The 26,967-nt window shown below is 33.7% G+C and overlaps 2 protein-coding genes across 5 annotated transcripts in view; one reads left to right on the top strand and one right to left on the bottom strand.

Moving 5' to 3' along the window:
- LOC114342465 (polygalacturonase) overlaps positions 1-1,101 on the top strand; it is a 185,819-nt gene extending 184,718 nt beyond the window's left edge. For all 3 annotated transcript variants that reach the window (XM_050647211.1, XM_050647212.1, XM_050647213.1), the window contains one exon: positions 777-1,101. In XM_050647211.1, coding sequence (XP_050503168.1) covers positions 777-1,021 — 245 coding nt within the window. In that variant the 3' untranslated portion in view covers positions 1,022-1,101. The remainder of the gene's footprint in view (positions 1-776) is intronic.
- The window catches only part of LOC126882338 (uncharacterized), a 380,011-nt gene that overhangs the window by 226,448 nt on the left and 126,596 nt on the right, over positions 1-26,967 (bottom strand). The gene's annotated exons all lie outside the window — the stretch shown is intronic.

The following is a 26,967-nucleotide window of genomic DNA, read 5'->3' as shown; positions in this document are numbered from 1 at the left end:
CAAGTAAATCGATGTGGTAGGATGGAATTCGGAGCCAAATACCCTCATTGACTGCCCTAATTATGCGCCTCCCTCACATCCCATACAGTTTTCGTCCACTAATTTAAAGTGACGCAATTTCGACAAAACATAAAAAATGCAATTTCAGTAACGGAAAATCATAGCATGGATAATCATCAGCAGGGATAATCCGCTCACGGATAATCGGGGTTCTACTTTACTGAAATTTAATGGAGCTAGAATACATCGCTGTAAAGGTTTGTTATTACGGACGTATGCGCAAAATTCGCGACAATATGTTTTAAATGCATGCATTTTTTCTAATCCTGAGAAAACTAATAAGTATTTTTTTTAAATTTAAACGCAGAATGAAATATTACATTATTACCCAGGGCAGAATGTCCCTTTTAATAACCAAAAATTTCCTTTTGAATGAGATATTTAAATTTAAAAGTCACACTTTTTCTCTTTTTTTTCACCAATTTTTCACAATTTTTTATGTAACTTATACTATAAAATTTATAAAAGTTTCCAGGGGCTTTCTGCCCTCGGTATTGATGCAATATTTCATTCTGCATTTAGATTTTTCAAAATACTTATTAGTTTTCTCCAGATCCGAAAAAATTAATGCATTTAAAACACATTAGCGCGAAATTTTGCTCCTACGTCCTTATGTCTAACTTTTGTCTATATTTTTTTGGCTTTAGAATTTGGACTATTTTTTATGTTCTTAAGTTTTAATTTTTGCCAAATATCTACATAAATAATTATCGTAGGAATGCAGAAAGATGGAATTTACATAAACCAGGATTATGGAGATGTAGGAAATACCACCCGTGATTTTCAAATTACCAACTTGAAAGTCTCTAACGTCGAAGGCTCGATACATGGAAAAGGAGCTAGAGCTGTTCACATCGTGTGTAATGATAAAAAATGTGCAAACTGGCAGTGGTCCAACATTGATATTTCTGGCGGCGCTAAAGATTATTGTAATTTTCACCCCACTGGATTTGATTGTTAAAAACATGTAAATCATACTTTATAAATCATAAATTTAAAAAACTATATTGTTAGTCATCAACAATTATACAATGCAAATAATGTCTTTATATTCATTCATCGTCATTGCACTCCTCTAATTTTACTTAGTAAACTTTTTTCGAAGTGCACCTTTGAAAGTGCACCGACTAAAAGATTTAAAAGACCATATTTCTGCGATAACCAAAGTAACACATAATGTAGAAATACGTATAGACCAAGAGGCAGCGCCGAAAAATCTCTTTGAATTTACTAAAGCTAGATTTTTCACAGTTGATTACAGTGAGTGTGTAGAGAAACATACTGCGGTCGGTCAAGCGAAACGTAGAACAGGGGTTACTGAGAGGGTATCAAAGTTGCTTTCCTACGAAGGTAATTAAATTCATTTACTAAGGCTGAAAATCAGTACACACATTCTTAATTAAATATAAATAAAAGTTATTATAGTCGGTTAGCTGTATGACGGGACAGAGTGGGTCGGTCGGCCCCAATAGTCGATTGAGGAAATGAAGCATTTTGGCTTGCAATTTTTTCGTCCAGCATGGATTTACTTGAAATTTTCACAGAAGATAGGGAATAGTCCAAGGATCATTTTCTATATCATGCCGCTATAATACGCTAAAACCTTGGTGGTGGTTGCCACTCCATCTCGGGGGTGGGAAATTTTTATTACATTTTAACCATGTAATTCGATGGAAAAAGTGATTCTAAGAAAAAAATGTTTTACATTTTCTCCGTAAACTAATATTTTTCGAGTTATTCACGCTTGAAAAGAACAGTTTTTCGACGAAAAAATCGAATTTTTTAGAGGGTTTTTTGAGAATACCTCGAAATATATTCTATATATTTTTGGCGATAAAAATTTTTTCAAAAATAATTTTGTAGGATTTTTAAAGAGCTATAAGACTGTGTAAAGTAAATTCCGTGAGATCCCTTAGTTTTAATTGAGGCGGGTTTAAAGGGCTCGAATAAGGGAGTGTTTGCTGAGAAATAGAGGCTTTAAACAGTTATATCTGGCTAACTGTCTACTTTAGTGAAAATCTATGTACATAATAATTTTAGTCATTCAAAAATCTACAATTTAGAAGGTTATAATTTTTTTCGTATCTTTAGTATTTTCGGAGATATTTTGAAGTAAAGGTGAAAAATACCAAATTGCAAAAAATCAATTTTTCTATAAACTCCAATTTTTCCAAATTTAGGCATTTTAGACAGGTTAAACTGCTTGAGCATATTGATAATATAAATGTAAAAGAAACTACAGAAAGGTGAAGTCCAATTTTAAATTAGGAAGGTAGTTAGGTGGTTGTTTTCACTGCTTTTTTCGTAGAGAAAAGCAGGTACCGACATTTTTTTACTTATAAGTCGCTTAATTTTAATGCTAGAAATCTCTTATTTTATTTATTTAAGAAGGGGTTATTTTATGCTTGAAAAAAGTTTATTTAAGTTTTCCTCGAAAAATGCAAATGTTTCCCATTATTTGGCTTTGTATATTTCAAATTATGCATTTGAGGAAAAACGCTAACATTTAACATGCCGTATCTCGGTTTTTATTGGTCTTAAAGATATTATTGGAAAATAATTTGGTTTGTGGTACTAAAAGATACAATTTTGATATGTACAGTTTCTTTGACTAAATGCATATTTTTCAAGGTATTCTCAAAAAACCCTCTAAAAAATTCGATTTTTTCGTCGAAAAACTGTTATTTTCAAACGCGAATAACTCGAAAAATATTAGTTTAACGAAGAAAATGTACAAACCATTTTTTTCTTAGAATCACTTTTTCCATAGAAATGCATGGTCAAAATGTAATAAAAATTTCCCATCCCCGAGATGGGGTGGCAACCACCCCCAAGGTTTTAGCGTATGATAGCGGCATGATATAGAAAATGATCCTTGGACTATTCCCTACCTTCTGTGAAAATTTCAAGTAAATCCATGCTGGACGAAAAAATTGCGAGCCAAAATACTTCATTTCCTCAATCGATTATTGGGGCCGACCGACCGGCTCTGTCCCGTCATACAGCTAACCGACTATAATATCTTTTATTTTTATATAATTTAGATTGTGTGTACTGATTTATAGCCTTAGTAAATGGATTTATTTACCTTCGTAGGAAAGCAACTTTGATACCCTCTCAGTAACCGCTGTTCTACGTTTCGCTTGACCGACCGCAGTATGTTTCTCTACACACTCACAGTAATCAACTGTGAAAAATCTAGTTTTAGTAAATTGAAAGAGATTTTTCAGCGCTGCCTCTCCGTCTAGAAGTCTGAATCGAAGGAGGTACGGTATGGTGTGGTATGGTACATCGGGACTTGTGAGCCTTTCAGACATTTAGACCTCCTACGGCGGGTCCATTGTATCACCCCTATCATACGTACCAGGTCCATAAAAATTCTTCAGCGTTTCTAGGGGCCAGGTTAAAAAGAGCTCCCATGTCTGTCAGAATCAACAGGGGCTGCAAATCTGAACTCCTCCTGTCGTCCTGAACGTCTAATCGTTCAGCAACCTTATGGCCTCACCGAAAACCACAAGTATCTTCAAATGTAACTTCCTCACCTGGCTCGGCTGCATAAAGGCCGACCTCAGGATATGCTACCGCTGATATGCCAATGTCGGGCATTTCCAGAGGACATTTGAGGTGGTTTCCTCCTCCTCATCACATAGACGGCACCGTAAGCCATCCGCCAACCCAAGCAGATGAAGGTGCCGCTGAAGTCTACATTGACCGGTGAGCACACTGACTACCAGGCAGCATCTTCTACGGTCTAGGAAAAGAAGTTAGGCTGTGAGATTTTTAAATGGTCCCACTATGTGGAGCCTAGCCTATCTCAAATTCCCACAACTAGCCTAGCGGTCCTGGAACCTCGATAGAAGAAGCTCCTTGAGATTACCCCGACCACTCCGACCAGTACCGAAGGGATCCCCAATCACAGGTTTGAGTTCCATAGGCAGTGGATGAGCTCTCTCTTTCCAGGATGTCAAGGAACCAGAGGAAAGCCAAATACAATATTTTAAGTACCAAATACTGTGTCACAATTAGGGGCTATAGCATTAAGAGAAGTATCCTAAAATATTAGTGAGTTGCATACAAAACGGAACAAACATACAGAAAACAAATTTGAAAATACCCAGTCAGATTTAAGACTAATCACATAATTGAAAAGTCACATCTGACCAATTTTTCTCTCCAATATACAAAGGGTGTTTCACTGGGTAACGGAAATACTTGAATGGTGAGTGGAGGTCGCTAAAGCAGTTCTGGATATACATACTACATATATTGCTCCACTGATTTTTATAACTGAGTTACAGGGTGTTTTATCCTTGTATATCTTTTTTGATATTTGGTACACATACGAGTATGTCTCATTTAGAACAGAAACGACTTAAGTACTAATCATAAGAAAAATCCAGGTCCAATTAAAAATCCACAAAGAAAAAAGTTATAAAGGAATCTTTTTACAAAATTTTCACTTATTTTTGCTTATAACTTTTTTGTTGGTCACATGATGATAAAAAATAGAAATAAAATTGAAGAAAATTTATTTTACTACATTTTATGTCTGATTAAATTTTCTGTAGGGTTGCTAGTTTACGAGATACAGCGAGAAAACCCTTTGCACACCTTTTTCCAAGAAGGCGGCCAGGAGACAAGGGTCGCAACCTCACAAACTTAAACTTAAGCTTCTACTGACCACCTCTAGACATTAAAAAAATAAATTTACGTCCTCTAACAAATGCAAGAGAAGGCCTAAAAATGTAACATTTTAATGGACTAGAACAGGGGTCGGCAACATGAGGCCCGCGGGCCGCATTCGGCCCTTTGTAACTTTTTACGCAATCCAAAAAAAATAATATAATTTTAGGGAAAATCAAGAAACTTATGAAAAATAATAAATTAAGGACAGAAACACAACAGACGATTAAGGAAAGAAGTTGCATGCACTGAAATTTACTTGAATATAAGGAACTAATAAGGCAATAAGAAAAAGAATAAGACAAACACCAGGGACAACAACACCGAACAAATCGAAAATATTACAAAAAAAAAGAAGAACATGAAAGTGTTAAAAAATCTAAATAGTAAAGACCGATAACAGATACGCCAGATAAAAATGGAATCACTATAAACGACAAAAGTAAGATAATAAATATTATTATTAAAACAGATGAAAAATGAATAACGACTAAGAATAACGCAGAGGTCCATCGTACCAGCTTTGTCAGGAGAATCACTGAAAGAATATATACGAAAATAAGGACGAGTGAAGCCAGTGGCGTAACAAACTCCGTCGGGGCCTCCCCGCAGAATTTGAAAGGGGGCCCCTTTTAACTTGGGAGCAGTCGCGCCGTTAGAAAAAATCCAACTTTTTATCATTTTCCGTGATAACTTAATGAAAAATTTTGCAACATAACATTCCACTTGTAAGTGCCTCGAAGAAGATTGTAGTAATGCGTAGGATTTTTTTTTAATTTTTTTTAATTTCATTTTTTTTTTTTTTTTGGTGTAATTTGTGGATTTGGTGGGAACCAATTAGTTTTAAAATTGTTAGAAATAGATATTTTTAACATAACAAGCAAACAAAAATATTATAAAATTGAAATTTGTTTTAAATTCGTATTGTTAGATTTTGTTCTACGCGCGACTGCTTACGTGACAGAAGTGAGCGCGACTGCTCCCGCGTTAAACAATTATAGGTCTAGATCCCGTGTATGAAAAAAAAGTTGATTAATGGCAAGCTGAAAATTTGTTAATAGCTTAAGCGTGTCTAGTCGGATAAACTTTGATATATGGGAACACTGGAAGAGGGGTAGTTTTAATTGTGGAACAGGTTAAAAATTTGTAACGGTCAGACCACCAAAAAGGCACATTTATTTTGTCCGACAGAACAGACTTAAACTCTCCGAACAGAGATTAAACTCTCATGCAAATATCAGACTGGAGAGCCATTCCAAATAAACAACTTCTTTTGTTGTTATCTGTACAACTTACCTTCAATACATTTAATAACCAGCTTTAAAAATAGTAAATGTTAAAACAATTCTTTCTTGATTTCCTATACAGTGTGTTTGCGTAGCATGGAACCTATGGGAAACTTTTTTATTACACATATCTATATTACGAAAAAAAGTTATTCTTCATAAAATGCTCTGCATGGTATAAAACCTAAGTTGCAATAATCAGATATTAAATTTTATTGATTTTATACGAGGTATATCAAAAAATATTAATTTCACTCAATAGTACCTATACCACCTTTATATTTTACAATATTGAAAAATTTTATTATAAAAAGTTGTTCGCAATTAAAAACTATGTTTAAATATGCAATTATATCATTCCAGTTGAAATATTATTGTGAATTATAAAGGTACTTAACAGAGAGAAATTCATATTTTTCGACATACCTCGTATAAAGTTGGTAAAATGTGATATATTACGATTGAATCTTCGTTTTGAGATAATGCAGAGCTTTTTATAAAGAATCTGATAAGAATTTTATAAAGAATTTTTTCTTAAAATTAAAAAAATAATAATAAAATATTTATTATAATTGCAATAAAATGATATGTTGGTTATCGGTAATTTGAGAAATATTTGGAAACATTAATTTTTTATTTACAAGGATATTTTATTACAATACATATTTTATTAAAATTAAAATCCTATATTGTTAAATATAAAAGTACTTTATCCTTGAGTTAAATTCCTATTTTTTGACTTACCTCGTATAAAATTGATAAGCTTTGATATCTGATGGTTTATCTGGCTTATTTTGTGTCTCAGATTTAAGACCACTCAGAGCATTTCATGAAGAATAACTTTTTTCGTAAAATTAATAATAAAAATGTTTCCCATATGGTTCGAATCCACGCAGACAAACTGTATAAGTGCTTAAAAAAAATTATTTTGAATTTTCAAATTGTAATGTCTGACAGGGCCGTAACTACCATTGGGGCAACCGGGGTAGTGCCTCGGGGCCACCGGCGAAGGAGGCCCCGCGATTGTAATCGCGTTATACTGCCTATAGGCAATATAACGCGATTAAAAACTTACATTATAGCCGAAGAATGTAAGTAACATTATATGTAGTATATTTTTTATGAAAACAGAAAAGATGTTATATTGATGGTAAATATTTTAGCTTAAAATAATGTGATTTAAATTTTTTTTGTGTTGGTCAACTAAAATAGCAATATGTAGGTAGGTACAGGAAACTTCAGCCATGGAGTACATTAAAATGCGTTTTCACCGGTAGGGGGTCCCAGATCACTTTTGCCCCGGGGCCCCCAACATCGTACTTACTTATGGCCCTGATTTAATCACATATTCGAATTCAGCATAATCAAAAAGCAACTAGAAACTTTTTGAACAAAGTAAAATGATGAATTCACCGATATCTATTAAAATTATTTAATATAAAACAGTTTTATTGTTTAAAGAATGAATAAACAATTGAGGCATCTGTGAGTAGAACTTTTCGCTTTAAGATAAGATATATAAACTAACAAAAAATGTTTTAGAAAAATATAAGCTTGTTTGATTTTTTCCGAAACCGAAACTATGCAAGGTTTTCTACATTGACTCCTCTAACTAAAGCGTAAGTGTTATAATTTCCTTATCTTACCGTATATCTGTTGAGAGATTGTCCAATGATTACACAAGAAAAGTCGTCAATAATTGTTAAATAAATGCGTACCAAACTGATGCCACTATAACCGTAAAACAACACAAACATAAATAGCATTCAATGCAAACAACCAATATGAAATTACTGGCGATAATATTGTATGGAAATACTAAAAGTAGGTAAAGAACAAAGAGAAGGAAAACCCATTTTTAGATTTAAAAATATTTTCCTTATATTCGGCAAATTGCAATTCTAAATTCTAATATCTTTCAATAGTCACGTACAAAGCATTATATAGTTTATTGTCGCTGCCATAAAATTTCGGTAGGCCGGAAGGGATTAAGTTTCTAGATATTATGAGGTGATTCACTTGGCAAATACGTCTAGTTAGAAATTTTTACATTTTTAAATTTAAACAGACAACGTAAAAATTATATAAGAATAACAGATTTTTACATAATATCAGATGACAAGATGGGACCCTTAAGCGATTGGGACCCCCCGCAAGCTTCATGCTGCGGGGCCCTCTGTTATGCCCCTGAGTGAAGCAGGACGAATGTGGAAGTTGTAATTGGAAGAATTGCACAAATGAAATGAAACTGGGTAGGACACGTGGCATGACAAAACAACGAAATGGAGAAGAGAAACAGTATACATTGGAGACCACACGAACACAGTCGTAGTAGAGGAAGACCACTAAAACGATTGCTACACGACATAAAACCAAAAGTGCAGAGAAACTGGCACTGAATAGCACAAAACAGAGAGAAGTGGAGAACTCATGAGGGATTTGTGGAGGCCTTTCTCCGGGAGTGGATGAACGGTCCGCATAAAAAGTTTTAGATTGAACATGGTCCGCCATCCGGAAAAGGTTGCCGACCCCTGGACTCGAACATCGCCAACCAACTGAGAATAAAGAGCAAGAAATCGGAAGTGATGCTGATATATTGGAGTAAAATAATATTACGATGTACATTTAACAAGAATAAAAAACAGCTAAACGCCGTAAAAATGAGTGGCGCATAAAATATTCCAGCTACAAAAGATTTGATATGAATGTTACGTGGCGCGAAAATGGATTTTCATTTGATGCAAAACAAAATTCTAGTTTTATTTTAAAAGATTTTTCCATAATATTTGCTAAATTTGAAGTAAACGCGCCACAAAAGAGTAACTTTGATACAGTTTGAATTTTGAAACTCTTTTGTGGCGCGTTTACTTCAAATTTAGCAAATATTATGGAAAAATATTTTAAAATAAAACTAGAATTTTGTTTTGCATCAAATGAAAATCCATTTTCGCGCCACGTAACATTCATATCAGATCTTTTGTAGCTGGAATATTTTATGCGCCACTCATTTTTACGGCGTTTAGCTGTTTTTTATTCTTGTATCAGGAGTTTTTCAAAGTTAGTTATAAATTAAATGTATGAAGTTGAATGCAATGTTCCTTTATTACACGTCAAGCTTTATAAATGGTCACCTTTGTTGCATTATCTCCCAAATGATCTAGTGTCCATCGAATGTACACTAGATTTTTTTCTATTCGAAATAGATTGAAAAAAAATATATTGAGATGGCAGGTAAATGAAGTCGGACTGCCCGTTGCCAGATCAAATTTAGCGTCGTAACCACATAAACCCATTTAGCCTACATAAACCATTTGGGGAATAATCGTTAATTGGATTATACTTTTGTATCTTAATAACTTCTAAACGGCTTAACCGATTTTAATCAGTAAACATGAGTTTGAAACGTATTGACCAGTAGTAACTGATGGATCTAAGGTCAAGTATGATAACTGAAGCTACTACAGCAATTATTGAGCTTGAGAAACCGTTTTTCCCACAGGAAATAGATTTTATCATATTTATGAAGCCTATAACCTAAAAATTCGAATTTTCCCGGGTATGAGGTATACACCGTTAGATTAGTCTTGAGTCCTTCTACAAACGCTAAGTTATTGGCGCAATAGGGATGTTCACAAAAAATTAAAAAGTCATTTCAAACATGTAAAACGATTAAGAAACACCCTAGGAATAATTGTCCAAAATTTCAACAAAATTGAAAAAGTCTTTCTATAAAAAATCTTTACTAGAAATCTAACATTATTTTAAATTTCAAGAACGCTTCTCTATTGGCCTGACGTCACTAGTTGCATACCCCAAGCGCGCGCCATTCTCATAGTGTTATTGTTTACCTGTTTGACATTTCAGGTCATTTTATTTTGTTCTCTTCTTGTTTTATCAGGGTTAAAGTGGATTTTTATAGTGAATTTGTTTAGTTTAAAGTGGATAGACTGTTTGTAAGAACATATTTTGGGTGGTACAAAAATAAACAAATAAAATGGAAGAAGGTTTTCAGAAAGCCGATTCGTATAAACTACTGACTGTAGTGTAGATGTAACAATGGTGTATGATTTATTGGCATCTTGTAAAAAAATAAATCTACCACAGCTTTACTGAGTATACATTCCATATAATTTTCCATGTCTTCTTTAAGCTAAAAAAATAAATGCTTAATACTCCACAAAAAAATAGAGAAAGTTGTATGCATGCATTGTACGCATGCATATTGTATACATACATTGGCTGGTTATTACCTTACCTTGGTTAGGTGTATTAAAACTATTTTTATTCTTCTTCATGTGCCTTGTCCGTTGTGGACGTTGGCTATCATCATGGCAATTTTAATTTCATTTGCGGCGTTTCTGAATAACTCGATCGACTTTTGTCCAAATCATTGGAGTAAGTTTTTAAGTCATGAGTGTCTTTTCTTCCGGGTCCGCGTTTGCTCTCTATTTTACCTTGCGTTATCAGTTGGAGTATACGATATTTATCATGCCTCATGAGATGACCGAAATATTTAAGATTTCGTTTCTTAATTGTAAAAGAGATTTCTTTTTGTTTTCCCATTCGATGCAATACCTGTACGTTGGTGTGGGTCGCCAGGATATTTTGAGGATACGTGGGTACACACACATCTCGAATGCCTCTAGCTTTTTCATTAACGTTTCCATTATTGTCCAGGCCTCTGCGCCATATAGCAAGACCGGAAATAATAACATTTTAGCAGCCGCATTTTTAGTGAAAGAGATATTATATGTCGCAATGGGTGAAAATATTTCTCATGCATGTTGTTAAATGTTACTCTGTCCTTTTCAACTCTAGATCTTATTTCGGTTGTTTCGTATTTAGAGTTGACAACTGTTCCAAGGTAAAAAATATTTTTTAACTTGGGTATTATACATTTTCATTTCAACCAATCTTTTCACTAAATTATTAATGATTTTAATTTAATATAAAGTTATACCTACATCCACATGTAGTTATTTCAAGGTTTACTTTTACTGTCTGTATTATTAGAGTCTCGTTTTTAGGAATATCCCAGTTTAAGGAATACAAATTTGAGGTCCCGAAACTTTTTCATTTACTCCTTAAGGGGGTAGGTGCAAAATCTTGGTCTAATGCTATTTAAATTCATTAATTTTTTTCGAATTCTGAGAAAAATAATAAGTATTTTTGAAAAATGTAAATGCAGAAAGAACAATTACATTATTACCAAGGGCCGAAAGTCTCTGGAAAACTTGTATAGTGTTTATTTTATTAAGTTAGTTCTATAAGTTAGTTATTTTAAGTTATAGCTACAACAAACCATTTCTTTTTCTGTTTTAAATTGGCTGGAACGGTCTTAAAAATCTTGTCAGAACTGTTTTTTTGATGTATTTACACACCCAGGAACAAAACACCACTTATTTGGCTTCATTTTTAATAATCAAGTACGTAAAAAACTGCGCACATTCAAATACACTTCGTAAATAAGTATACAAAACTAGTCGTCGATCAAAGACGTTACGACTGCTGACGTCACAGACCGTAGCCTCGCTGCAGGGTACCGTTTTTCTAGCCTCCAAGAAAATCAACATTATGAACTCATTTATCTTAAAAAATATACATTTTTAAACAGTTTTAGGTGCCACTTCGGTATGCGGTCTACCGTCTAATATGTGGTCTACGGCAATTTAGCTGATTCGGCATGCGGTCTACGTACAAAAACAAATTAGAGAAACTATTACAAACATTACTATTTTATTATATTACTTAAAAGTTAAATAATCTTTGAAATAAAGTCATTACTACTTAATTAGGAATGCAAAAACAAATTAGGGAAATTATGACACACTCATTACTATTTCATTATATTACTTAAAAAGTAAATAATCTTTGAAATAAACTCATTACTGCTCAATTAGGAAAGCAAAAACAAATTAGGGAAATTATGACGAACTCATTATTGGTCAATTACGTAGTGCTTATACTAAAACCTTTAATGACCTATTTTGGTATAAAATGAGCCCCAAAATGAAGATTGATTTAGTTGCAAACAAAATGTTGCTAAAAGAGTTTTATCAAACTGTCATTTCGAGCGAAGCAGAGGCAGTAGCATTTCTACGAGCGAACGGTTTATTACAAAATGTTGAAGACGCTGAGCCGTGCCACCGATGTGGGGCATAAATGGAAGAAAAGCGGAAACGAGATCGGGGTGGTGAATATAGACCAGTTCTTCGCTGTCCAAGGACAGGATGCCAGACCACAAGATCAGTTAGGCATGGCAACCGTTTTTTCCATTTCACCGACTTAAATGGAAAAATTAACTGCAAGTTAACTTTATGTCAAATTTTTGAATTGATGTTCATGTTCATTTTGGAACTCGATTTTGACACAGTAATGAAAGTAACGGGGAGAGGAAGTGAAGCTATAGGGGACTGGTACAGCATGTGTCGAGAAGTCTGTTCCTCTGTGATGTCAGTGAATCGCCGTGGACAGCTTCGAGGTACGGAAGAAGACCCAATCCAAATTGACGAAGCCAGATTTGCGGGCAGAAGTAAATAGGTACAACAGAGGACGAATATTAAATGGAGACCATCCAGCAGAATCAGAAGACAGCGATGCTGAAGCGGAAAATAATCGGAATCATGGACGCCGAATTGACGGTCCGTGGGTCTTCGGATTAAAGAGTAAAGAGGAGGTCCGATATTTTTATGTTGAGCGAAGAGACAGAGCGACCCTAGTTCCCATCATACAAAGGGAAGTTGAAGCTGGGTCAGTAATTCACTCGGACGAATGGCCAGCATACGGCAATTTGCGCCAATTAGGCTACGTGCACTCAACCGTTAACCACCAGGAAAATTATGTCGACCCACAAACAGGAGCACATACGCAAGGGATAGAAAAATCCTGGTTGGAGGGTAAAATTACGATTTTGAAAAAAATGACAGGTGTTCCTGTCAGTACTTTGCAGTCCCATTTGGATTATGTTGCGTGGAAGTTTCTACGAAGGAATGTAGAAGATAAGTTTATCGCTTTTCTGCACGATGTTAGAGATGTATATGTATAAACCATTTAAAATGTTTATGTATTGTCAGTTGACCCTACAAATAAGTTTTTCAAAGATTATTTAACTTTTAAGTAATATAATAAATTTGTTTGTAATAGTGTGTAATAAATAAAATAATATATAAATAATAAATAAAAAGTTTGTAATAGTGTAATAATTTGTTTTTGTACGAAGACCGCATGCCGAATCAGCTAAACTGCCGTAGATCGCATATCAGACGGTAGACCGCATACCAAACTAGAAACTCTGCCGTAGACCGCATACCGAAGTAGCACCCAGTTTTATAATTGTTACGTTTTTATATACCTTGTAATCTATTGAATTTAACTATATTTAAAAATTAGTGAACATGCCTAATGCCTATTCGTAGGTTGAAATGTTGAGTAATTGTCGAAAAACCAAAATTTTCAAAGTTTAGTTTTTCAGTTTTTCGGCTATACTGAGCCGTGTGTATGTCTGATCCTGACGGCTTAAACACTATTTGAAAGCTTAAGTCAACATTATTGATTTGATGTATTTGCGGTTCTCCTGCCTCTTCTTGATCCGAATATATATACCCCCAAAAAATATGCCGTTTTGAACCTACCGTCCTATAGCTGGCTTATGGGTGGTCAAAAGTCACAAACTATACCGGTTCTAAATCGGCCTTGACCCCCTCTTTAAACACAGAGAAAAAATATCAAATCAGTTTAACTTTCAAACACACCTACATACTCCACAAACATTTTCCCTTTTTTAAATAAAAATTGAGTCACATTTCTAAGCTCTATAACTTTTGAATGGTATAACCGATTTTCAAAATTAGATATGCGTTGGAAATGTAATGATCAGTTCTATTAGAAGCTGCAAAGGTTGGACTTAAATTTTTAAACTTTTTGGGAGTTTTGGGGACGAGAACGAAAAACAGACCCTAAATAGGAAGGGCCGTAAAACCTACACCCTTGGACCAAAATCGATGGTTGACATATAAATGGGTGAGTCTTTTTCTGAACTTTAAGATGGAAGTTGGCCCAATTTTCAATTCAGTCAGATTTAGAAAATCGAAATGTTTGTGTATATATAGTGTCGCGTGTAGGGGGGTGTGGGTGTGCGCCACTGGCGAGAACTGCCGTTCTCTGGTAATGTTCAAAATTAGACATTCGTTGGAAAGGTAATGATCAGTACTGTTAGAAGCCGCAAAGGTCGGACTTAAATTTTCGAAGTTTTTGGGAGTTTTGGGGATCAGAACGAAAAACAGACCCTAAATAGGAAGGGCCGTAAAATCGACACCCTTAGACCAAAATGGATGGTTGACATATGAATGGGTGAGTATTTTTCTGAACTTGAAGATGGGAGCTGGCACAATTTTCAATTCAGTCAGATTTAGAAAATTGAAAATTTCAGGTATATAATAGTGTCGCGTGTAGGGGGGTGTATTTCTACGCCACTGGCGAGAACTGCCGTTATCTGGTAATCTTTTCGATATAAAACTAACAGCTTCGATAACTAATAAATCGAAAACTATTAATTTTATCAAAACAATCTATAATGAACATTTTTTGCTAGTAATTAATATTTTTACCAGCATTTGCGGTCAAAATATAAAAAAATTTCCACTTTCGAGATGAGGTGGCAAACACCTCATGGTAAAATCGTCTTTCGGCATCATATAGATTTTGATCCTTGGACTATCCGCTACTTATTGTCAAATTTTCAAGCAAATCTATCCATTTTGTAAAAATTGCGAAGTGAAAAATTTCAGTTCCTGGACTAATTATACTTTTGGAGCTCTATAACTTCTGAACGGCTTACCTGATATTGATCACTAAACATGAATTTGAAACGTATTGACAAGTAGTATCTGATGCATCCAAGATCGAGTATGATAACTGAACGTATTACAGGAATTATTGAGCTTGAAAAACCGTTTTTCCCATAAGAAATAGACTTGATCATACTTATGGAGCTTATAACTTAAAAATTCGAATTTTCCCAGATATAAGGTATATACCGTTAGAAGCGTCCTGAGTCCTTCTACAAACGCTCAGTTATTGGCGCAATTCGTAGGTTGAAATTTTGAGTAATTGTCGAAAAACCAAAATTTTCAAAGTTTCATTTTTCAGTTTTTTAGCTATGGTGAGCAGTGTGTATGTCTCAGCTTGATCGCTTAGGCGCCATTTGAAAGCTTAACTCAATCCTATTGATTTGGTTTATTTACGTTTTTTTTGTCTTTCCTTGAACCTAAGATATATACGCCCAAAAAATATGCTATTTTGTATCTAAGCCCTCTAGCTGACTTACGGGTAGTCAGAAGTCAAAAATTAGACCGGTTATGAATCGGCCCTCACACCCTCTTGAAACACAGAAAAAAAAATTCAGATCGGTTTAACTTTTCCACACACATACATACATACATACATACATATCCACAAACATTTTCCATTTTTTAAATAAAAATTGAGTCATATTTCTGAGCTCGATAACTTTTGAATGGTATAACCGATTTTCAAAATTAAACATGCGTTGGAAAGATAATGATATGTGCTATCAGAAGCCGCAAAGGTCGGGCTTAAATTTTTGAAATTTTTGGGAGTTTTGGGGACGAGAACGAAAAACAGGCTTTAAATGGGAAGGGCCGTAAAATCCACACCCTTCGACCAAAATGGAGAAGTAACATATGGATTGACGAGTCTTTTCATAAACTTTAAATGGGATTTGGCCCAATTTTCAATTCAGTCAGGTTTAGAAAATCGAAAATTTCGTGTATATATAGTGTCGCATGTAGGGGTGTTGTGCGCCACTGGTGAGAACTGCCGTTCTCTGTGGATAGGTTATTGATTATGTATTTTTGAAAGGCACTACAACGTTAACAGGGTTTTATTGTTTCAAATAGTCAATGGACCTCTGTTTTTGAAAAAACCGCGGAGTGCTACCATTTAAATTGGTGCGTTTTTGAGAAAGGGGTGAATTAGTCCCTAGACACAGGGCGAATTAGGGTGAGTTTTATGCACATTTAGTGCAAACACGTCTATAGAAAAATTATTCCAGGTTAAATTTACTATCGAAATATCGCATTCTAAAGTCAAAAGCATGTTTTTTTACAAAAATATATCCAAAAGAAAAGCAAGAAAAAAACATGAAAGATAGCAATTTCGTTTTTTGCCGAATAACTTTTTTCCACGGGGATATAGGTATAGACATTGCTTCACAGAAAAAAACTTCCATCGCTCTTCTTTAAAATGGCGTTTGGTAGAAGTCCCTGTGATTTACAATTTCCAAAATATGATTTTTCAAATTTTGCCACTCACAGCGATTTTGGGATATTTTCCTTGTTACTTCGTAAACATTGTTCTGTAACTTTTTTCTACGCATTTCTAGGTATACGCAATGGTACATTTAGTAGAAAGAAAAGTTAATTATCTTTAAAATGTTCTATCGTAGAAGGCCGTATGGCTATATTTAAGCAAGATATAGTTTTTCAAAATCTCATGCTTTTAATGATTTATGATGCACCCATTTTATGATTATTTTGAAATTTCTCATTATAACTTTTTTATTGTATATTTGGGTATATGTATTGTGTAATAAAAAGTAAAGCTCGTTTTCTTTACTTTTAAATGGTGTACTGTAAAAAATTCTAGGACTATTTTTAAACAAGTTATGCTTTTTCAAAGTGTGACATATACACATGCAATAGTTTGAACCACATGGAAAACTTTTTTAGTATTAATTTTATGAAAAAAAGTTATTCTTTATAAAATGCTCTGCCTAGTCTGAAACCTAAAATGCGATCATCAGATATAAAATTTTATTAATAGTGTACGAGGTATGTTAAAAAATATGAATTTGCTCAGGAGTAAAGTACCTTTATATTTCACAATATCGAAAAGTTTTATTAAGAAAAATTATTTGGAACTAAAAATTATATTATAATATGCAAATATATTCTTCTAATTGAAAAGAAAAATAAAAAATATTAAATTGTTTTCAAATTACGGATACTCTTGTATATCCTATGGATATCTTGTTTAAAAATAGTCCTAGGTTTTTTTGGAATACACCATTTTAAAGTAAAGAAAATATGCTGTTTTCTATTATACAATGTATATCCCTAAATGTACAAGAAAAAAGTCATAATGAGAAATTTTAAAAATAATCATAAAAATATCAAAAATCATTAAAAATATGAAATCTTGAAAAAGCAGAACTTGCTTCAAAATAGTCACGCAACCTTATACAATAGACCATTTTAAAGTTAACTGACTCCTATTTCTAATAAATGTACCATTGCATATACCTAGAAATGCGTAAAAAAGTTACAAAACAATGTTTGCGAAATAATGGGGAAAATGGTCCAAAAATGCTGTGAGCGGCGCATTTTGAAAAATCCTATTTCGGAAAATATAGATCCTAGAGACTTCTGCTAAACGTCATTTTAAAGAGAAAGAATGTAAGTTAATTTTTGCTGAAGCAATATCTATACCTATATTCCCGTGGAAAAAAAAAGTTATGGGGCAAAAAACAAAATTGCTTTCTTTCGTGTTGTTTTTTTGCTTTTCTTTTGAATATATTTTTGTAAATAAAAATATTTTTGACTTTAAAATGTAATATTTCGATAGTAAATTTAACCTGGAACAATTTTCCTGTAGACGTCTTTGTACCAAAAGTGCATAGCACTCACCCTAATTTACCCTGTGCTTAGGGACTAATTCACTTATTTCTCAAAAACGCACCCATTTAAATGGTAGCACTCCGCGGTTTTTTCAAATTTAGAGGTCCATTGACTATATGAGACAATAAAATCCCGTTAACGTTGTAGTTCCTTTTAGCTCTCTTATTTTGAACATAATCAATAGCCTATAATAATAATTTTAGAAAGTATGTTGACTAAACATTAGTTTTTATTATTTTTTCTTTTTTCTTATTTTCTTTCTTTTTTTCACAAAAAGTCGTCAAGTCCATATTAAATATATTGTTTTTTAATTTATAATGATGTGGTTTTATAATGATAATACCAAACACTAAATTGTGTGATCAACATAGACTGATAGGCCTAATTAATCATATCACCAAAAGTCTTCACCAAAATCATATTATATAACAGAATCTACAACAAGTTTGAAGCGGAAATCAACGAGACACAGTTTGGTTTTAGGGACGCTTTGGGCACAAAGGAGGCAGTGTTGTGTCTGCAAGTATTAATACAGAGGTGCAGAGATATAAACAAGGATGTCTACATGTACTTTGTAGATTACTCGAAGGCCTTTGACAATGTAAGAGATTACTAACTAATTTAAATTCTACAAAACATAGGAACTGATGATAAGGACATCCGAATTGTGACAAGTCTCTACTGGAATCAGACAGCCACGGTAAAAGTCGGCAATGCGTCCCCAGAGAGCATTGATATTAAAAAAGGTGTGCGACAGGGATGTGTTCTCTCCCCTCTCCTTCTTTTTAATATTTACTCCGAACAAATTTTTAAAAAGCACTGGATGAAGCAAACGAAGGCATAAAAATCAATGGAGAATTGACAAATAACATCCGATATGCGGACGATACAGTCGTACTTGCCAGTAGTATCGATGAACTTCAGTACCTTATGGACAAAGTAAAGAGAGCGAGTAAAGAAAGAGGAATTAACCTCAAGATAAATAAAACCAAATGGATGCTGGTCAGCAACACTCAAAAACCTGCCAGACAATTGAAAATAAAAAACTAATTAATTGAACACGTTGACTCGTATATATACCTTGGAACAGTCGTCAACTTGCAATGGGATCAAACAACCGAAATACGATCTAGAATTGAAAAAGCCATAGCAACATTTAACAACATGAGAAATATATTCACCCATTCCGACATATCTCTCCGACTAAAAATACGGCTGCTAAAATTCAATGTATTTCCAGGCTTGTTGTATGACGCAGAGGCATGGACACTAACGGAAACATCAATGAGGAAGCTTGAGTCATTGGAAATATGGGTGTGTCGACGTATCCTCAAAATATCCTGAACGACTCACACCGCCAACGTAGAGGTATTGCGCCAAATGGGAAAACAAAGAGAAATCTCTTTCACAATTAAGAAACGGAAACTTGAATACCTCGGTCATATTATGAGACATGATAAATATCATATACTCCAACTGATAATACAGGGTAAAATAAAAGCAAACACGGACCCGGAAGAAGAAGACACTCATGGCTTCAAAACCTACGTCAATTGTTTGGACTAACATCGATCGAGTTATTCAGGAACGCCGCAAACAAAATTAAAATTGCTATGATGATAGCCAACGTCCGCAACAGACAAGACACATGAAGAAGAAGAAGAATGAAGTGGTATCAGGTACTTAAAATATAGTTTAACACCTATAATAACTCAAAAATACAAAAATGTAACACCTTTTGCACAGACTTGACATTTGATTTTCAAAGAATTTACTAGAATGAACAATATCTACAAATTTTGAGTTTAGATACCAATGGCGTATTGTTTTTACGTAAATATGTAAAAAAACAGAAACACAAAATTTACATTTTCTTTAGAATAAAAATATTGTGCATTTTTTTTGTTTCGTAAATTAACTTCATTATTATAACAAAACATGCATTAACTTCATTATAACAAAACAATCATTATAACGATCATTATAACAAAACGGTTGTTTTAATAAAAATAACACGAAAACACAAACTTTTAATAATAATTATCAAAACTCGCATTTAGGTAATTACAAAACTCTTAGTTTTATAACATGGCATTGTATTGCAAAATTTTACTGTTTTCAGGTAATTATAGGTTCACCATTTTGTCCTTTTACTGAATCAAAAACACATACAATGAATAATTAACAAAGCAATTTAAAAAAAAAGTTGATTGGCTTATTGGTTAATTGCTTGATGTAGGTACCCTTCAATCAACGGAACACTCATTTGTAAACAACGATTAAACTTAGGAATCATTGTCTAAGCACCAACAAATAATATTTCCGTTGATTTCAGTCAGCTAGATCCTCAGAAATAGATACGACATGGTAAATTGTGGTAGTCAATTGAAAAAACAAACTAAGTAATTACTACAATTAATTTTTGTGGCATGTCTCACTTAAGTAGTATGTTTAGGTATATGGAATTAACCCGAGAGGCGTATTTACGCACCAGAGTGCTGAAATCGGTTAGCCTTTGAAATACACTATTACGCTACAAACCCTCATTGATTTAGGCACGTATTAAATTATAAGACATCTATTAAATTATGGTGCCTAAGTTTTTATTGCAATTATTATTATTGTAAGTATTGTATATTTCAATTTATTGTATTCATATAGAAATGTCGAAACTGCAATAAACCTAGCATACTTAAGAATGTGTTTCTTGACCATAACACGAGAAACAAATATAACAAAAATTAAAAAACAAACGCCAATGAATAAAAAACAAATAAATATTTTTTATTTTTATTTATTAATAAAAATAAGTAATAAGTACAGATATAATTACTCGTATACATTGCGTCCATAAAGTAACTCATAAATTCATTATTCATCATCATCAATTGTACTACAGCTCTATGAAAGAGCCTCGACCTTCCCAAGTCTATTACGCCAGTCAGTTCTATCCATTGCCAACCGTTGCCAGTTTGCTGCGCCTATTTTTTTCCCATCCTCATCTACACCATCCTTCCGTCTAAGTTTTGGCCTACCCCTATTTCTACTTCCCACAGGTTGTGACATAAGGATTCTTCTAGGAGGGTTGATATGCTGTGATCTTGCTAGATGTCCTGCCCATCTTAGTCTTCCTATTCTTATAAGAGATACTACGTCTTTACCACCAAATATAATATGTTTCTATTTGTGGCATACCTCGTAGTTGTGTCTCCTCCTCCAAATACCATTTTCACAGATGCCACCGAATATTCGTCTCAGGATCCTGCGTTCAAATATAAGCAGAAGGTTTTCATCTGCCTTGGAGATGGTCCATGTCTCCGATCCATATGTCAACACTGGTTGTATAAGGGTTTTGCATATCGTTATTTTTGTTTTTTGGCTTAAGTTTTTGCTTCTCATATGTCTACTCAGTCCAAAATAGCATTTGTTCGCTACGATTATCCTTCGCTTGATTTCTTCCGTCATGACGTTCTCCTTGGTGATCAGGGAGCCTAAGTATGTGAATTTGTCCACCACTTCAAAGGTAGAGTAATCAACAGTGAATTGGTGACCGATGTTTCTGGCTCTATTGTTGGGTGTTGATGCCAACATCTTAGTTTTCTCCTCGTTTACTTTCAGGGCCATATTTTATGAGGCATTTGAGAAGGTGGTATACATTTCTTCTAGTTTGCATGTTTTGCGGGCAACTAGGCCCACGTCATCTGCATATGCCAAAATTTGGGATGATTTATTAAAAATATTTCCTCTGTTGTCTATTCTTGCATCTCTGACCGCCTTTTCCAGAGCTATGTTGAAGAGGAGACACGCCAGCGCATCTCCTTGTCGCAGCCCAACATTTGTTTCAAACGCCTGTGATTGTTCGCCCTGTATTTCGACTTTGCAAACGACTTTACGCATTGTAGCCTTAACCAATCTTATCAGTTTATCAGGGATGTGGAACTCATCCATGGCTTCATAAAATTTATTTCTTAGGACACTATCATAGGTCAATTTAAAATCTACGAAAAGGTGGTATGTGTCGATATTGAATTCATTGGTTTTTTCCAGTATTTGCCTTAGCACAAAGATCTGGTCTATTGTTGATTGACCAGACCTAAAACCACTTTGATATTCTCCAAGCAGCTCCTCTGAATGTGCACTTAGGCGACTATATAAGATGCTCGAAAATATTTTGTAAGCTGTATTAAGGAGGGTTATTCCCCTATAGTTTCTACATTCTAATTGATCACCCTTTTTGTGTAGCGGGCAAACGATTCTAATACACCACTCTTCCGGGATTTGTTCCTCATTCCAGGCTCTCAGTATTATTTTATACAGGGTGTAACAAAAATACAGGTCATAAATTAAATCACATATTCTGGGACCAAAAATAGCTCGATTGAACCTAACTTACCTTAGTACAAATGTGCACACAAAAAAAAGTTACAGCCCTTTGAAGTTACAAAATAAAAATCGATTTTTTTCAATAGATCGAACATTGTTTGAGGTTTCTTATTGAAAACGGACATGTAACATTCTTATGATAGGAACATCTGAAAAAAAAATTATAGTGAAATTTGTGTACCCCATAAAATTTTTTTGGGGGTTTTGTTCCCTTTAACCCCCCAAACTTTTGTGTACGTTCCAATAAAATTCTCATTGTGGCACAATTAGTTAAACACAATGTATTCAAAACTTTTTTGCCTCTTAGTACTTTTTCGAAAACCTAGTTTTTTTTGAGATATTTTGAATATTTTTTCAAATCCACCACATATTTGTGTACTGTCATACGTACGATTTTAGAGACTTGGTAATAACACGAAAATTTATTTATAAATTAAAGTTTGAGGTATACTTTGAACCATATTAAAAAAGAAGCCATATCTCGATAAAAGGTGCCTTATCTGAAAAATACTAGGAGGCAAAAAAGTTTTAAAAACACTGTGTTTAACTAATGGTATAGCAATAATAGTTTAATTGGAACGTACACAAACATTTGGAGGGTTTAAAGGCACAAAACCCCCATAAAATTTTTATGTAAACATATTAAAAAAGAAGCCGCACCTCGATTAAAACTGGTTTATCGAAAAAGTACTAAGAGGCAAAAAAGTTTTAAAAACATTGTGTTTAACTAATGGTACTACAAAAAGTATTTAATTGGGACGCGCATAAAAGTTGGGGGGGGGGGGGGGGGGTTAAGGGAACAAAGCCCCCATAAAATTTTTATGGGCTGCACAAATTTCAATATAATTTCTTTTTAGGATGTTCATGCCATAGGAATGCCACTTGTCCATTTTCATTAAAAAATCTCTAATAGTTTTCGATATATCGGAAAAAATCGATTTTCATTTTGTAACTTCAAAGGGCTATAACTTTTTTTTGTGTGCATATTTGTACTAAGGTAAGTTATGTTCAATCGAACTATTTTCGGTCCCAGAATATGTGATTTAATTTATGACCTGTATTTTTGTTACACCCTGTATATTAGTCCAGTCTGGTTAGACGAATAACAAGCCTAACCTTGCATTAGGAGCTGCTCCAAATTTTATTTTTTTAATTTTTAGGGGGAGTCAATAGTAGTGTAAATTTAAAATCTCGACTAAATTCCGCCGTTGCGTTAGCCGCCATCTTGATTTTAATTGAGAACTGTTTTGACTCAATATCTCCGTCATTTTCAAATTTTCGATAAAAATATAACAGACAAAATTGTTAAAAATGTAATTTTCTATAATTTTTATTCCTACAATTTTTTCGTGCTGCCAATATTTTCCGAGTTATGGCAGAAAATATTGGCGGTGAGAGCATAATTATTAAATTATCTCGTTTATTACTAGTTTTACGACAAAAATGTACCTGTATAAAAATGGAGAGAATTAAATTCTACACAATTTTGATATCTTTATTTTTTTTGCTAAAATTAATATTAGGGGTAGTACGTATGCGGTAATCGCGCGAGCGTAAGACCCGATTGATTTAATAGCAATTGTTTTTGTTCAATATCTACGCCATTTTCAACTAAAATTGTTCCAAATTATGATTTCCTACAATTTCTCTTTAAAAAAGTTTTTTATGCTGTTGATATTTTCCGAGTTAAGTGGGAAAATAGTAAAAAGGGGTGGGGGAGCATAATTATTGAATTGAATCTTGTTTCCGAGCTGCCCCAAATTTTATAATTCTAACTTTTAGGGGAGATCAACATTAGTGTAAATTTAAAATCTCGATTGAATTCCGCAGTTGCATTAGCCGCCATATTGATTTTAAAGGCGAACCTTTGTTGCTGAATATCTCCGCCATTTTTAACTTTTCTACAAAAAGGGTAAGAACTAAAATTGTTGGAAATGAAATTTCCAATTTTTCACAATTTTTTTTTATGCGATCAATATTTTCCGAGTTAAAGGGGAAAATAGTGGAAGCGGAGGGGAAGTATAATTATTGAATTGTCTCATTTATTATTAACTTTACGCCATCATTGTATATAAACAAAAATAAAGATAATTATATTTTATACAATTTTTGAAACTCCTAATGAAACACCAACCAAAGTAAGTACAGAAGAGACATACATAATAACTTATATGCATTAATTTCACTTAATTTTATTAACTAGCCGGTTTTATGGGTTGAAGTTGTCTGTCGATATTTTAAGTTTCATGTCAGCTAATATATTTTTATATTTCAACAATTTTCTTTTAATTTTGGGGCCCTGTTGGGGGGAATTTCCTCATTTCTCCCCCTCGTAGACCCGCCACTGGCTCTCTCGAAAAGTTGTAGTAAATCGTAATTGCAACAATTTCGGCACTAACACTTTTTGTCGAAAAATTGAAAATGGCGGAGATATTGAACAAAAACCATTGCTATTAAAATCAATCAGGTCTTACGCTCGCACCTTTACCGCATACGTTGTACCTTAAATATTGATTTTATCAAAAAAATTAAAGAGATTAAAATCGTACAAAATTTAATTTTCTTCATTTTTCTATAGGTACTCATTTGTTGTAAAACGAATAATAAACGGGATAATCCAATAATTCAATAATTATGCTCAAACTGTCACTATTGTCCACCCATAATTCGGAAAATATCGACCGCACAAAAAAATTATACAAAACTAAATTATATGAAATCGCATTTTCAACAATTTCAGTTACTACACTTTTTGTCGAAAAGTTGAAAATGGCGGAGATATTGAGTAAAAACGGTTCTCGTTTAAAATCAAAATGGCGGCGAACGCAACAGTGGAATTCAGTGGAGATTTTAAATTTACACTACTATTGACATCCACTATTGATTAAAGAAATAAAATTTGGGACAGCTCGTAATGCAAGGTCAAATGCTATCCCGACTGGGCAATATTTGATTAGTCAAAGTAGCGCCTCTATATTTAATAAGTTCCGCGGATATACCATCACTTCCTGGAGATTTATTATTTTTAGGTGTTTTATTGCATCCCGTACTTCTTGAATTGATGGAGGCTATAATGGTGTATTGTTGGTTGCTCTTGGGTTTGGTTGATTTGGATCTTCTACTTCGATGGTAAGTAGTTCTTTATAGTGTTCCTCCACCCACCTTTTCAATATTTCTTCTTTTGTATTGAGTATGTGCTCCTCCTTATCCTTACCTAGTCTTAGCCTTGGTTTGAATTCTTTTTTATCATTATTTAGAGTTTTATAGAATTTTCTTGTTTGATTTTCCTGTTTTAATGCATCAAGTTCTTCCAATATTCTATTTTCATAAATTATCTTTTTTCTTCTCTGAATGCACTTCTCTTCTCTTCTAAGGTTTTTATATTTTTGTTGTTTTTCTCGTGTTCTTACATCCGTCTGGACGTGACGACGTCACTAGTATGATATATATGTCAAATATCACAAATTAAAATCAAAAGTCGACCTGTTTCGGTAATTTCTAATAATGTTGTTTATTAGCTATTAATGAATTTATGCGATACTTTATGGATGCACTGTATACGAGTAATATTATATCTGTACCTATAAATAAATAAAAATAAAAAATTATTATTTCTTTTTTATTCAATGGCGTTTGTTTATAATTCTTGTTTTATTTGTTTCTCGGGTTAGAGTCAAAAAACACATTCTTAAATATGCTAGGTTTATTGCAGTTCAGTCATTTCTATTAAAAATTTCGACATTTCTATATAAAATATTATAAAATAAAAGTAAAGAAACAAAATGTACCTATGTATCTATAAAAATAATATTGTTGTACTATGAATTTTTGACTATGAATCTGCAATCAATCACAAACAAGTCTGGCTAATTGGTTCTGCCAAAGACATTTTTCAGAAAAGAAAAGACATTTATGTTCCTGTTTTTCAAACAATATATTGAAATATAAATATACAATACTTAAAATAATATTAATTGCAATAAAAACTTATACACCAAAATTTAATAGATGTCTTATAATTTAATAGGTGCCTAAATCAATGAGGGTTTGTAGCGTAATAGTGTATATCAAAGGCTAACCGATTTCAGCACTCTGGTGCCGTATAGTCTAAGAGCTGGGAGCGGATTTTGTGCGTGATAAGTAATATGGAAAAACTATACGGGGATATGTTGAATTAGTTGTATACATGACTTTCACCAACGGCCGGAAACCAGAGTTGGGTCCGAGGGCAGTTATAAGGGGTCAAAATCGTGGATTTTATTTTTTTTTTATGACGCTCATGATCGAAAAGTGCACCAAAATTTGGAAATAAGTAGGCCATGACGTACCTAAGTAAAATCTACAGGAGCTCAACGCTGCGTGGCCGACAAAGGGGTGCGGGTAGGGGTGAATATAAAAAATATAACGGGTTTTTTGCGACGTCCGTGATAGAGATAGTGCACCAAAATTTGGGTATAAGTAGACCATGACATAAATAATTAAAATCCCCAGAGCCGGAAACCAGAGTGGGGAAGGAAGGTAGTTATAAGGGGTCAAAGTTCCGTTTTTTATTATTTTTTTTTGTGACGCTCATGATCGAGATAGCGCGCCAAAATTTGGGAATAAGTAGGTCATGACGTAACTAAGTAAAATCTCCAGGAGTGGAACGCTGCGTGGTCGACAAAGAGGTGGGGCAGGGGTGAATATAAAAAAAATATAAGGGGTTTTTTGCGACGTTCGTGATTGAGATGTGCACCAAAATTTGGAAATAAGTAGACCATGACATAACTAAGTAATATCCCCAGAGGCGGAAACCAGAGTGGCGGACGAGGGTAGTTATAAGGGATAAAAGTCGCGGTTTTATTATTTTTTTTTGTGGC

This window comes from Diabrotica virgifera, chromosome 3 (genome assembly GCF_917563875.1).
Source record: "Diabrotica virgifera virgifera chromosome 3, PGI_DIABVI_V3a".
NCBI lineage: Eukaryota > Metazoa > Arthropoda > Insecta > Coleoptera > Chrysomelidae > Diabrotica > Diabrotica virgifera.
This window is presented reverse-complemented; position numbering and strand designations above follow the sequence as displayed.